The following is a 15,117-nucleotide window of genomic DNA, read 5'->3' as shown; positions in this document are numbered from 1 at the left end:
GGCAGCGTGGAGGGTAAATTCAGAAGGATGTAGGTTTCAGTAGTTACTGGGAGACGAAGAAGCTTGCACAGGATAGAGTAGCTGCAGCAAACCAATCTCAGGACTGAAGACCACAACAACAACAACAACAACAACAACGTGTCAGGGTCTGCTGCTTTTTTGTTCTTGGTGCAGTTCAGTTCATGTCACCTTTGGCCTGAGTGAGCATTTCTGTGGCCAACGGGACCTACTCTGTAGTTGTTTGTGAGATGTCTCTTGTTTGCCCTCTGGTCTGCCTTTTAGTCCTTCCTTGTTCAGCATGTTGTCGAAGTGTGTCTCCCATTCTTTTGTACTGAAAATGTCTTTTAGCTCATTTTATGGGGCATAGTGTAATATGTAAGTCCCTTGTGGCTCCACTAACTTCTTTCCTTCTCTTTGCCAAAATGATCTCTCTCTTTTTTCCTGTTTGTAGATGTGTCATTTTTTCAGCATAGTTCCTGAGGACTGTAGGGATCTCAACACACCATTTTATTTGGTGTAGGTTTCCTATTACATCTTTCAGTATCTTTTAACGCTCCATGTCAAACACTTTTTCGCCCCTATTTTGCTTTTAGGATTGGCAGCTTGTCTTAGGAAGGAGTTTGCCTAATTCATCTGTTCCTTTCGCTTGCCATGTGTTGTCTATTAGCGTTTCAATTTGTTTTATATTGCCTGATTTTGCTTCCACTTTCCCAATGACTATTGTTCTCAAAAATGCTTGTTCCTCTTTTTCTTGTGCTTTTCGCCACTCTTCTTGGATACATATTATGGTTCTGAAGTGGTGTGTGGTTTGCAGTCCACTGCTTTTGCTGTTGTGGAAAATATGTGTAGGTATGTTGAGGTTGTTAATAGGGTAAAGCCTTCTTTCTGAAATTCTTCCAATTATTTTTGGTTGGTAGTTTTTGTTAATCCATTCTACAGTTTAAGTCTCTGGCAATAATTAGTGGTTTATTATGTTTACTCTGAGTGATCCGCTGACCAGTTTCATCTATTATATCAATGGCTGTTTTTTTTTCAGTTGGAAGTATGCTGACATTATACACAAATATATACAAACTTGTTAATATATGCAGGTAAATTGGTAATTCAGTGATACTGATTTGATTTTGGTAATTGTAATTCACAAACAAAATCTACATCAGATTTTTACAACTAATGACATTCTACACATCAACATAGGATAGAATCAACAAAATATTTTTGGATTCTTGTTTCTTAGGAGTCTTAGCAAAAAATGGACTATAATACCAGATTTTCTTTTCTCAATGAATTTCTGAATGGCTTCCACCTCCATTGCTTTCACTCTTTCTTCTAGTTTCATAACTTGTGCAACCTCAAGCCAATCCTGGGCCAGTTTTGCTGCCTTTAAATCATTTTTTTTTCATTTTTTCAGTGCTTTCAACTTCTAGCTGAAGCTTCAAAGATAAGTTCTTCTTGTGCCTGCATATAGAGTTGGTGTTTCTCTCTCTCTCTTTTTTTTTCTTTTCCAGAGCAGATGTCTCTTAGTCGCTGAAGGCCTTGCCACAATGGTAAGGCCAATTCCCATCAAACTAGTGAAGTTGAGCACTGTTGTGCTTGGCTAACACTTGTGTCTGCAAAGCATTGCTGGCAAGTGGGGTGCACTCAGCACTTGCGAGGCCAATTGAGGAGCTATTTGACTGAGAAGCAGCAGCTCTGTCATGAAAACTTACCAAGAAATGTGCTAACCATACGTCCCTCCATTTACACATCCAGTGACGCTTATCAGCTGAGGATGACACATGGTAGGTCGATCTGTACCACTGGGCCTTAGGCCTGTTTGGGTGGAGTTTAGAGTTTTCAGTGTCTCATACTCAATTGATTTTTCCAAATCATTCATCTTTTTAATCTCCTCTTCAGGTTAATCTTTATTTTGTTCTTTTTTTGCTTCTCTTCTAATTCAAGTTTTCTTTTCCTTTCACATTCTTGCTTATAAGCAATACACTTTGCTTGTGCTTGCTGTCCATACTTAATTAACTGCGCATGAATGAGCTCAGGAAGGAAATGGAGGTACTTTTGAAAAACATCCCTCACAGTCAAAACACAGTTTAAAACTCTTTTGGTCACTGTTGTCTTATCCTCTCTTAATATGTGCTTCAAATACAATATCTTCTCTCATGCCTGCATTTCCATGGGATCACATAAGAGAAGCTTTAACAAGGTTCAAAATATTTAGACACTTTAACTGTATGGATTATGCATTTCTTCTCGAGATATGCAGCTGCCAGTAATTGCCAATACCTTTATTATCAAAAGTTGGTTCATCTTTTTCAAACTGTCAAACCCTCCACCCATCCAATAAGTAACCTTGTTGGAGATAGAATGGCATCATTTTTGCAATCTTTAACATGCCATTGCAGCTTCGACTCTTTAATCTTCCTTTGGGGTCTAAAAACCTAAAACTTTACAGTTGCGCACATCATAAAGCGTGTATTTTCCATCACATTATTGCAACTGGCAATGTAATGTTTTAAGGCATTCTCTAGAACCCACAACTAGTAACATTTTTCCAGTTTACTAAGCTCTTTGGTTACTTTCCCGCTAACAACCAGTTGTTCAAGAGGAAGCAGATTAACAAATGTAAAGAGTTCAATTACGAAGAACTTCAGAAATACTCTCATTTTTCTCATAACAGAAATTTTCAAAAATGAGCCAAAAATGTTTCAAGTATGTTTTCTATTTCTGTGCGCAACTTGGAAATGAAAGATGTTTGGCTTTGAAAACATTGTGTGAATATAGTGAATAGTTCTGCAGATGAAATCATGAAATAAAAAATTCTGCTTCTATTGAAGGTTTTTTAAATACTCACAATGGTATTGTTGGATTTAGACTGAACAGTAGCAGAATTCTTTTTAAGGGGGTATATGCTTATCAAATAAATATTGAATACCATCCACCTGTTCCACCACCTTGTGGTTGTGTATCTAAAACCGTGTGATGTGGAATGTTAAAACTCAGACTGAATTCCTTCAAATTCTTCACAGTGAACAGGCCAACTGTCAAAATAATGGTAAATAATGACCAGAAGTCTGGATGCTTCTTGACCTAGACAATCCAGAGCCTTTACATACGCATTATACATTGTATGAATATTGCAAGTTTCAACATTTAGAAGTTGTCAGCCTCGGGTCTGCTCAATATCACTATCTAAAAGCTTAAACACTTTTTTGTTGATGTTAGGTCTATCTGATCCCAGCACAAGGAATTTATTTAACAACAAGTTGGCTTCAGAAAGCACTTCATATAATTTCTGATGTAATGTTTAAGCAACTGCTTTACCAACAAAGAAAAGTGACACACTGTTATGCAACACTTACTCTGTGACCAAACTGTAATGGCTGTATGTAATTCTTTTTTCTCTTTAGAATTAGTAGTTTCGTCGAAGCTCAATGTGTAATATGGTGAACATGATCCTTCTAATATATGTTCTTGGAAATCATTTGATGAAACCATAGAGTAATAGGAAATCACTGATTTCATTGTCCAAATCAATTCAGTGGTGGTGGAATTATTCTTGGTATTGTTGGTGCACATACCAAACTTGAAGGTTGTGGCAGATCTGAAAGTTCTAAATGTAACTGATGTGGTCCAAATTTATTACCAAAGTTGTGCTTGTGTTTTGTTGAAACTGAGTGGTTAAAATTGCTTGGAAACCTTTGGTCTCAAATTTAATAAAGCAACACACACTGCAAAATATCTCACTTTCACTAATTTTTTGCCTTCATGCAGAGACTTTACTTTTCAAACTATCTGCCTTTTCAATCCAGTCAATAAGAAATTTGCATTTTCTCATCTCGAAAAGTTTATCACAGAGTACCTTGTTGCCTTGCACAGCACCTCACAACACAATGCTATCAGCTAAGGGCCTCAACTGTTGTCTTGGTATATGTTTGGCTTTTATATTCAAGGTGTCGCCCCTGTGGCAGCATTAGCAGCTCCCACTACTGCCCTCCCCACTACCTACAAAGATCTGGCAATAGTTGATCAGCAGACGATTTGTTGGTGCATGCGCAACTATCAATCATGTGAGTATGTGGCATGTTGTGTATCAACTGCCAACTCCACTCCTCACCACTGCCACCTGTCAGTCATAACATAATTTTTATGATTTTATCTACTTTCATCATTTGAGCATTCCAAAAAGTTAAATGAATGAAACTGGAAAAAAGTAAACAATTTATTTTCTTCCTAAAAAACCAAAAATTGTGAGAAAGGTGAAAAAAATTTCAAAAGGTGTCAGATTAAAAAAAAAAAAAAGGTGACACATGAGAAAGATAACTGATTCCTCACCCTGTGTATGCCAACAGTACTTACTGGAAGTGTTTTACACAAAAATGTATAGCAAAATGTTTATATAAATATTCAGCATAGATGTTAAAATGGTTTCAACACATTCATGAAAATGTAAAGGAATTTTAAAAGACCTGTTCTGCAAATTATCCCACATACTACTTTTATCAGAGTTAGCACAATTTAATTTGATTATAACATTTGAAAATGACAGAAGTACAATGAAGTTTCTGACTTACTCTGGTTTACATATTACTTTTTGCACATGATTATGTACTTGCTCCTTGGTTTTACTGTCAATATCAATTAACATTTGTTCTCCATCATCTGAAACAAAGAACGTGGTTTCAAATTACACTTATCAGAACACCTTATAGATACAATTAACTCCCCAAATAAGGCCAATTATATGATAGTAAATTATCATCCAAAAGAACCCTTCTGTGAGCAAGTATAAAAAATTAGTGGGCCGGTATTCACGTGGCCTTGATACCGATTTCTTGTTAATGTAGCTGTAATTCATGTAACATCCTAAACAAAATTTTTGTTTGGAATAGTTTTGTTTACGCAGCTTTATAGCTCTGATTTTTGTTGGGTTCTGTATGACCAGAAGCCAGTGTCCCTCTGCTGTCACTTTTTTCATAAAATGAGATATGTTTATGAGAAACACTATCCTTGTACATAATTAAAGATTGGTTTGTAACAAAAAATTATTGTTAAAATAGTTTTGCCCCAAATGGTAATTGTTGCTTATGTGGTGATCAGGTCAATATGAAACAACAAGAAAACTTTTAAGTTCATTATCTGATGTTAGTACCTTTTGTGGGGTTAATCTTTCCACTCCAGTGGTGAGTGGTGCTCAACATTGTGAAATTTCTTTTCATTTCATTGTCAAGCATCATTTGGCACAATTTTTTCACCTCTCATATGCTCCATTCTCAAATGTGACAGTACTAGGCAACAATGCGGCATAACACTGCCATCTAGGGAAACCTGTCGCAACTCAGTGTTGATCTGTAGCAATTGTGTTAAAGGTCTTAATTATTATGTTCAAGTTAGTAGGCATGAAATGGCTATTTCTTCATGTACAGTCCTTTCTCAGGAAGAGGTTGTACAGCTTTTAGAGGGCTCTCTAAGTGAAAATGAGAATAATGATTCATTTATAAACAATTCAAGTGAAATAACGATGAAGACTGCCAACTCTGGAGACTGTTTCAAAAAATGCCAAACAATTAGAAGTTTTGTATAATAATGCCTATGTAAATATATTTGAATGCCAGTGCACCTTTTGTTTCAATGTATATCCTAATTGTTGGTTAGCAGTCACAAAAAGACACATACCATTCTTTGTGGCACGCTCACCACCCAAGCATTGATGATTTAAATAAGAGAACATAGAGATACCCTATGTCTGCCTTACAGAGTGCAAAATGTTAACTGCCATGGTATTTTGACATTTTGTCAAGGATTTCTTTTTACATAACAATGTAAATATTGTCAAAAACTGATTTGTTTTGAGCACGGAGCACCTGAAGAAGACAGTGAGTCACGCCAACTGAAATAATGTGAGAGTTGTGTGAGAACAACAGAAACAACCTGCAGAAGGCTCAGTTATTCAACATGATTTATTCTGCAGCATTATTCCTCATATGAACTCCCACTGGCAGTAAGTACTGTAGTACAAACAAAAAGAACTGATCACTAATTGATGCTGAAAACCTAGTTCTTTAATATGTTTGTTCACATGGTTGGTTTTTTTTTTCTTTTTCTTTTTTTTTTTTTTTATTATGAAGACTGTATGAGTAGTGGTTCTGAAAGCAGATTTCCTGAGACTCAACCCCCCCCCCCCCCACTCTCCCTCAATCAATCAATCAAGGATAAGGATTCTGCCTACTCCTATAGTCTCATGATATCTTGTGAACCATGGATGAAGGGTATCGGACGGATGCCATATTCCTTGACTTCCGGAAAGCATTTGACTCGGTGCCCCACTGCAGACTCCTAACTAAGGTACGAGCATAAGGGATTGGTTCCCAAGTATGTGAGTGGCTCGAAGATTTCTTAAGTAATAGAACCCAGTACGTTGTCCTCGATGGTGAGCGTTCATCGAAGGTGAGGGTATCATCTGGAGTGCCCCAGGGAAGTACGGTAGGTCCGCTGTGTTTTCTATCTACATAAATGATATTTTGGATAGGGTGGAGGATAGCAATTTGCAGCTGTTTGCTGATGATGCTGTGGTGCACAGGAATGTGTCATCGTTGAGTGACTGTAGGAGGATACAAGATGACTTGGACAGGATTTGTGATCGGTGTACAGACGGCAGCTAACTCTAAATACAGATAAATGTAAATTAATGCAGATGAATAGGGAAAAGAATCCTGTAATGTTTGAATACTCAATTAGTAGTGTAGTGCTTGACAGTCACATCGATTAAATGTTTGGGCATAACATTGCAGAGCGATATGAAGTGGGACAAGCATGTAATGGCAGTTGTGGGGAAGGCGGATAGTCGTCTTCGGTTCATTGGTAGAATTTTGGGAAGATGTGGTTCATCTGTAAAGGAGACCACTTATAAAACACTAATATGACCTATTCTTGAGTACTGCTCGAGTGTTTGGGATCCCTATCAGGTTGGATTGAGGGAGGACATAGAAGCAATTCAGAAGCAGGCTGCTAGATTTGTTACTGGTAGGTTTGATCATCATGTGAGTGTTACGGAAATGCTTCAGGAACTCAGGTGGGAGTCTCTAGAGGAAAAGAGTAAAATGGTAAAAAGTTGTTCTTAAAACACAGCTTGGAGTGAACAATCTCTTCAATTCTGATGAGGTGAAAATTATCCTGGGGATTCATTAACAACTGGAGTGGTGCTTTGCTCCAACTTTGCCTCTGTGTATTTATCGGAAACAGAACTAGAGCCATCAAATGCTGCTTTACCCATAGCTGAACAATTGTGTTCCTCATAAATGATTTCTGTAAAGTCGTTTCAGGTTTGCATGGATTGTTAACTGTTACAGGAAAAGTCAGTGATGTCAGAAATGATAGGAGCCTGAATGCTTGCTTAGCCACAAGAAACCTTTGTTGATAAGATAATGTTGGCTCACGCAACTCTGCACGTGAGCTTGGTATATAGCTTGTTCCATAGGCTCCTGCAACCAGTCTGATGACCTTGTAGTGTACTGAGTCCAGCATCTTCAAGTATGTTGGTCATGGCGAGCCACAGATTGTACAAATATAATCTAGGTGAGAGCATACAGGGCCAGACAGAACTGCAACCAGCAGATCTATCTCTGTCCCAGTTCTACCCATTCAAACACTTCATGATGGACAGTGCTTTAAGGGATCTTACCATATTTTTAGTTCCCTGAGATGCAGCAGCCAGGTCAGTTTTCTATCAAGTAAGAGATTCAAGAACATCATTGTGTCATGTAAATATAAAACAGAACCTCACAGTCTTAACTCAGGGGCATAAAATGAGAATGATCACAAATAAAATCAGTACACACAGTTTTCTCAGGGGACAAATTAAAATTTGTTCTGTCAGACCAGGCTTTTAATCTCTTCAGTTTCAATTGTAATTGATGAGAGGAAAATGCGGGACTCGAAGTGGAGCACAAAGTGAAGAAATCATCCACAAACAATGAGAAGTTCACAGGATTCTTCACTATGGATGATACCTTACTGATAGCAATTGTGAACATAGTCATGGTTAAAATGTTCTTACACGCACACACATCTGAAAGAACATACACTGATGATGATCTACATCTTAGCTGCCTGTGAATTCCTTGGTATCACCTGTATTAGGTATAGACTTACTATCCAATAGTGACATACAAAAATTTATGCTGGACTGTGTTCAATTCTCAGTCCAGCACAGATTTTCACATGTCACTATTGGGTAATAAGTCTATACCTAATACAGCTAATGTCAAGAAATTCAAGTCAGTGAATTAATTTCAAAGTACTAAAAATGTTCCTCTGAGGGATACCGTTAATGTGAGAGGACCTATCACAAAGAGCATTCCTTACTCTGTAGCTACAATGATGTTCAGCACAGAAGGGTAGCAGAAAAATAGGAAGACGACCACAAAATCGCCATTCATGTAACTGAGAGATGATTCTGTGTCTCCATGTAGTGTGGTATGACTTTTCAATGTTAAAAAAAATTGATGTTAAATGCTCGTTTTGTAGGAATGTCTCCCTTATAGACACCTCAAATAAGGTTAGGTTACCCACCCAGTTAGCCGTGTGGTGTAAAACACTGCATTCCGCGCGGAAAGGCGTGCCGGTCCCCAGCACGAATCCGCCTGGTGGATTAGTGTTGAGGTTCGGTGTGCCGGCCAGTCTGTGGGTGGTTTTTAAGGCGGTTTTCCATCTGCCTTGGCAAATGCAGGCTGGTTCCCCTTCTTCCACCTCAGTTACACTATGTCGGTGATTGGTGCACAAACAATGTCTCCATGTACGCTTACACCATAATTACTCTACCATGCAAACATTTGGGGTTACACTCGTCTGGTGTGAGACGTTCCCAGGGGGAGGGGAGGGGTGTCCACTGGGGGCCGAACCGCATAATAACCCCGGGTTCGATGTGGGGCGGCAGTGGGGTGAGTGAACTGCTGTAGCCTGTTGTGGGGTTATGTACCACTGAGGGCTACGGTGGGGACGAAGTCTCTCCGTCATTTCTAGGTCCCCAGTACAATACAATATAAGTTTAGTTTATCAAGACAGGAACACTGCATTCTGAATCAATATTGGAAGTGACTTATGAGCTTCCTAGATTCTAGGTGGGTGTTGATCTTCCATTCTAATGCTTTTCCTACTAAAAAGTGCTATCATTACTGATTGCCTCTGAAGGGTAGGATACTGGTCACAACCTCATATTTTATTAAAAAATGCGAGGAGGGTGTCTTTAGATTCAAGGTTAGGTGTCACATTTGAAATGAATTTGTACCCTCCCCCAACTTCTCAGTATGTCTGGAAACCTGAAAATCGACTCATGGACTATGTTATATAGTGAAAGTATTGTGCCATGGTCTTTCAGGACTCCACTGTCCTGTACAGTAGCTAATGGACATGATGACATTTTCCCAGGGATCTTCCTCACTGATACCCATACAACAGTGGCAGAACTTGACTGAATGATGTATTCAGAAACCTGTGTGACCGTATGCTTCACATTCTCTTTCACTGTCCATTAGGTGTTCACTCTCACTAGCCAAAAAGCATCAAGATTCTTTGCAGGTGAATTACGCTTGAATCCGCAAAGTGCTGCCTGCCTGTCTCTTATTGCACAATGGCAAAGATGATGCCTCTAAGGAACATAGTGTCTCTGTGATGACCTGAGGATTTTTGTAAACATTCATCAGAGGTGAAGTGGTTCACAATGTTATGGTGATCCAACCAGTCTTGGATGTTGTCTCAGTGTTCAAATATGAGAAAATGCTTGTAAAGCGTACAGTTTGCCTTGCAGATTATCCAACTAGGTGGTTTCCTCTGTTTTTCGTCAAAAGCAGATAGAAACTGGGAAATGGTCCCTGGAGTGGAGGTCGTCTAAAGCTTCCCTATGGCCAAAATCTGTGAGAACAGGAGAGTAGACTGTCAGACTAATGGCGGAGAATGACCTGTTGCTGTGCTAAAATGTGTCATTGCCCTTGTATTTAGGAAGCATATGTTTTTAGATCTGAACATGTAGATGAAGACGAAATGGGAGATAAGATACTGCATGAAGAATTTCACAGAGCACTGAAAGACCTGAGTTGAAACAAGGCCTCGGGAATAGACAACATTCCATTAGAGCTACTGATGGCCTTGGGAGAGCCAGTCATGACAAAACTCTACCATCTGGTGAGCAAGATGTATGAGACAGGCGAAATACCCTCAGACTTCAAGAAGAATATAATAATTCCAATACCAAAGAAAGCAGGTGTTGACAGATGTGAAAATCACCAAACTATCAGTTTAATAAGTCACAGCTGCAAAATACTAACGCGAATTCTTTACAGACGAATGGAAAAACTGGTAGAAGCGGACCTCGGGGAAGATCAGTTTGGATTCCGTAGAAATGTTGGAACACGTGAGGCAATACTAACCTTACGACTTATGTTAGAAGAAAGATTAAGAAAAGGCAAACCTACGTTTCTAGCATTTGTAGACTTAGAGAAAGCTTTTGACAATGTTAACTGGAATACTCTCTTTCAAATTCTGAAGGTGGCAGGGGTAAAATACAGGGAGCGAAAGGCTATTTACAATTTGTACAGAAACCAGATGGCAGTTATAAGACTCGAGGGGCACGAAAGGGAAGCAGTGGTTGGGAAAGGAGTGAGACGGGGTTGTAGCCTCTCCCCGATGTTATTCAATCTGTATATTGAGCAAGCAGTAAAGGAAACAAAAGAAAAATTCGGAGTAGGTATTAAAATTCATGGAGAAGAAGTAAAAACTTTGAGGTTCGCCGATGACATTGTAATTCTGTCAGAGACAGCAAAGGACTTGGAAGAGCAGTTGAATGGAATGGACAGTGTCTTGAAAGGAGGATATAAGATGAACATCAACAAAAGCAAAACAAGGATAATGGAATGTAGTCAAATTAAATCGGGTGATGCTGAGGGAATTAGATTAGGAAATGAGACACTTAAAGTAGTAAAGGAATTTTGCTATTTAGGGAGTAAAATAACTGATGATGGTTGAAGTAGAGAGGATATAAAATGTAGACTGGCAATGGCAAGGAAATCGTTTCTGAAGAAGAGAAATTTGTTAACATCGAGTATAGATTTAAGTGTCAGGTAGTCGTTTCTGAAAATATTTGTATGGAGTGTAGCCATGTATGGAAGTGAAACATGGACGATAACTAGTTTGGACAAGAAGAGAATACAAGCTTTCGAAATGTGGTGCTACAGAAGAATGCTGAAGATAAGGTGCGTAGATCACGTAACTAATGAGGAGATATTGAATAGGATTGGGGAGAAGAGAAGTTTGTGGCACAACTTGACTAGAAGAAGGGATCGGTTGGTAGGACATGTTTTGAGGCATCAAGGGATCACAAATTTAGCATTGGAGGGCAGCGTGGAGGGTAAAAATCGTAGAGGGAGACCAAGAGATGAATACACTAAGCGGATTCAGAAGGATGTAGGTTGCAGTAGGTATTGGGAGATGAAGAAGCTTGCGCAGGATAGAGTAGCATGGAGAGCTGCATCAAACCAGTCTCAGGACTGAAGACCACAACAACAACAACATATTTTCAACTACTTGAGCCTTGAACAATGGGATTTTCTGCTGTTTGATCCCAAGGACAGGTAGGGTTGCAGCCCCAAAGAGCACTAAGTGCACTGAAATCTCCTAAAAAGAGGAACGCTGGGGACAGCTGATTGATCAGCTCAAAGAGTGCCTCACTATTAAGTGCTTCCTGTACCAGTAGATAAATGGAATATTGTGTTACCTGAATGACACAAAATGTACGGTGCCAGCAATTGCTTGTAGTGTGGTAATTATGGCGATAAACAAGAAGAAGAAGAAGAAGAAGAAGAAGAGTGTCGGTGATGAGAACTGCCACTCCTCCCTTAGCCCTTTCGCCACTGAGTTCATTCTTTCTATGTAGATGATAGCCTCATAGCACACAAGTATCAGAACCCTTAAAATGTGGTGTTCCTTGAGAGCCTTATAGGCAGGTCTAGCCTGTGCTAGGAGCTGGTTTTTCTCTATGATTTCTGAAGAAGACTGTAGTTTGTCCATTATCTGTTGTTGAGGTCTGCCTTCTCTTTCTCTTTGCACCTAGGTGGGGAGTACAAGACTAATATGGGTGGATTAGAGGAGACTTGGTGGATCCTTTAAATGACCATTTCCTTTTCCAAATCTTCAGCGTCAGAGGTGGCTGCTGATTTCATCTTTGTTGCTTTAGTTACTATTTTATTGGACTTTGACTTGTTCTTTATGGTAAGTTATCCTTCTTGGTTAGAAACATGGGAAAGTTTGTGATTAAGTGAATCAAACACTGCTGGTGAGATCTTTTCTTTTGGGGGTAAGGGTGGCACAATGTTCTCTTGCAAGTCTTAGAACTGATTATCTGGTAGATGCAGGCTTACTGAAACCTGTAATTTTACATGCACAGCAACATGAGTAAGTGCTTGGTAGTGACATTTACTCCTTGTGTCTGTGTTGACACACAGACTTTAACTGCGAGCTATTTCACCACTAATACAGATGAGGTAACGAGTAATGGAGGTTGCATCACTTTAAATAATTTCTTTGCTTCAACCTAAAGCACAGGTTGTGTAATCTTAATTTTTCAGTCCTGCGGGCAGGATACTCTCTGCTCCAAATTGTATGTTTGTTAAAGCATTTAACACACACTGGTGGAGATGAGCATCCTCCACCTGGCTCATGAACTGATTGGCCACAGTTCCCAAAAGCAGCATGACCATTACATGGAACTGTAGCGTGAGAAAATCTTTAGCACTTGAAACACTGCAACAGATTTGGAAAATATGACTTCAAGTCACTTGTGATAGGATCTGTATCTGAAGGTAGAATGGGGAAACCTTAGCAATGGTGCCTTCTTCCCTTTTAACAATCATGGAAACATTTTGACATGACCATGCCCTGCTACTATAAGTGTTCCCTGTTTCTGTATGAGGATGCTCCAGAGAGCTAACCTCGGGGGGGGGGGGGGGGTTCTCTTGCTGGATTGGATGTGAATGCTCACCAGTGGTCCACTCATTTTACTGGGAGTGGTTTTTGAAAAATCAATAGGCTCCACAAATATCCTATGAGCACCTATGACTGGGCCCACTTGCTTGAGTAAGCTTTGTACAACTGAGATGTGGCACATGCCCCAGAGGTTGCCTGAAAATGACCGTTTCACACATCAGCACGCATCACACCTTAAAACTAAGGTCCTACCCCTCCTCTCTCTCTCTCTCTCTCTCTCTCTCTCTCTCTCTCTCTCTCTCACACACACACACACACACACACACACACACACACACCAATGAATGAAGCATTTTAAAAATAAATCAACAAATTTTGTGTGCCCGTCTCTTACTGTGGGTGAGATATGGGTCTACAATTTCACACCAGATCAAAACAGCAGTCAAAACAGTGAATAAAAGGCAGTGGCCAACCACCATAAGGCTCAAGTTTATTTCAGCTTCTGGAAAGCTTGTGTCCATAATTGTCTGGGATGCACAAGGGGTTATTCTTATTGATAAACTTGTTGTTGTTGTTGTGGTCTTCAGTCCTGAGACTGGTTTGATGCAGCTCTCCATGCTACTCTATCCTGTGCAAGCTTCTTCATCTCCCAGTACCTACTGCAACCTACATCCTTCTGAATCTGCTTAGTGTATTGATCTCTTGGTCTCCCTCTATGATTTTTACCCTCCACGCTGCCCTCCAATGCTAAATTTGTGATCCCTTGATGCCTCAAAACATGTCCTACCAACCGATCCCTTCTTCTAGTCAAGTTGTGCCACAAACTTCTCTTCTCCCCAATCCTATTCAATACCTCCTCATTAGTTACGTGATCTACGCACCTTATCTTCAGCATTCTTCTGTAGCACCACATTTCGAAAGCTTGTATTCTCTTCTTGTCCAAACTAGTTATCGTCCATGTTTCACTTCCATACATGGCTACACTCCATACAAATATTTTCAGAAACGACTACCTGACACTTAAATCTATACTCGATGTTAACAAATTTCTCTTCTTCAGAAACGATTTCCTTGCCATTGCCAGTCTACATTTTATATCCTCTCTACTTCAACCATCATCAGTTATTTTACTCCCTAAATAGCAAAATTCCTTTACTACTTTAAGTGTCTCATTTCCTAATCTAATTCCCTCAGCATCACCCGATTTAATTTGACTACATTCCATTATCCTTGTTTTGCTTTTGTTGATGTTCATCTTATATCCTCCTTTCAAGACACTGTCCATTCCATTCAACTGCTCTTCCAAGTCCTTTGCTGTCTCTGACAGAATTACAATGTCATCGGCGAACCTCAAAGTTTTTACTTCTTCTCCATGAATTTTAATACCTACTCCGAATTTTTCTTTTGTTTCCTTTACTGCTTGCTCAATATACAGATTGAATAACATCGGGGAGAGGCTACAACCCTGTCTCACTCCTTTCCCAACCACTGCTTCCCTTTCATGCCCCTCGAGTCTTATAACTGCCATCTGGTTTCTGTACAAATTGTAAATAGCCTTTCGCTCCCTGTATTTTACCCCTGCCACCTTCAGAATTTGAAAGAGAGTATTCCAGTTAACATTGTCAAAAGCTTTCTCTAAGTCTACAAATGCTAGAAACGTAGGTTTGCCTTTTCTTAATCTTTCTTCTAAGATAAGTCGTAAGGTTAGTATTGCCTCACGTGTTCCAACATTTCTACGGAATCCAAACTGATCTTCCCCGAGGTCCGCTTCTACCAGTTTTTCCATTCGTCTGTAAAGAATTCGCATTAGTATTTTGCAGCTGTGACTTATTAAACTGATAGTTCAGTAATTTTCACATCTGTCAACACCTGCTTTCTTTGGTATTGGAATTATTATATTCTTCTTGAAGTCTGTGGGTATTTCGCCTGTCTCATACATCTTGCTCACCAGATGGTAGAGTTTTGTCATGACTGGCTCTCCCAAAGCCATCAGTAGTTCTAATGGAATGTTGTCTACTCCCGGGGCCTTGAAAGAGTAAAACAATAATTAGCTAACACTAAACAAGTCACTTGGACTACCTTGACAAAAGAAAATACATATAAAGTAGCTGCATTGCAAAAGAGAAAATAATTAATATTTTTCCAGGACAC

The 15,117-nt window shown here is 39.4% G+C and overlaps 1 protein-coding gene across 1 annotated transcript in view; it reads right to left on the bottom strand.

Moving 5' to 3' along the window:
* LOC126483812 (probable 28S ribosomal protein S25, mitochondrial) overlaps positions 1–15,117 on the bottom strand; it is a 55,625-nt gene that overhangs the window by 17,894 nt on the left and 22,614 nt on the right. Inside the window, exon 3 of the mRNA XM_050106998.1 lies at positions 4,566–4,653. Within this exon, the coding sequence (XP_049962955.1) occupies positions 4,566–4,653 (88 nt within the window). The remainder of the gene's footprint in view (positions 1–4,565; positions 4,654–15,117) is intronic.

Source organism: Schistocerca serialis, chromosome 6 (genome assembly GCF_023864345.2).
Source record: "Schistocerca serialis cubense isolate TAMUIC-IGC-003099 chromosome 6, iqSchSeri2.2, whole genome shotgun sequence".
Lineage (NCBI taxonomy): Eukaryota > Metazoa > Arthropoda > Insecta > Orthoptera > Acrididae > Schistocerca > Schistocerca serialis.
This window is presented reverse-complemented; position numbering and strand designations above follow the sequence as displayed.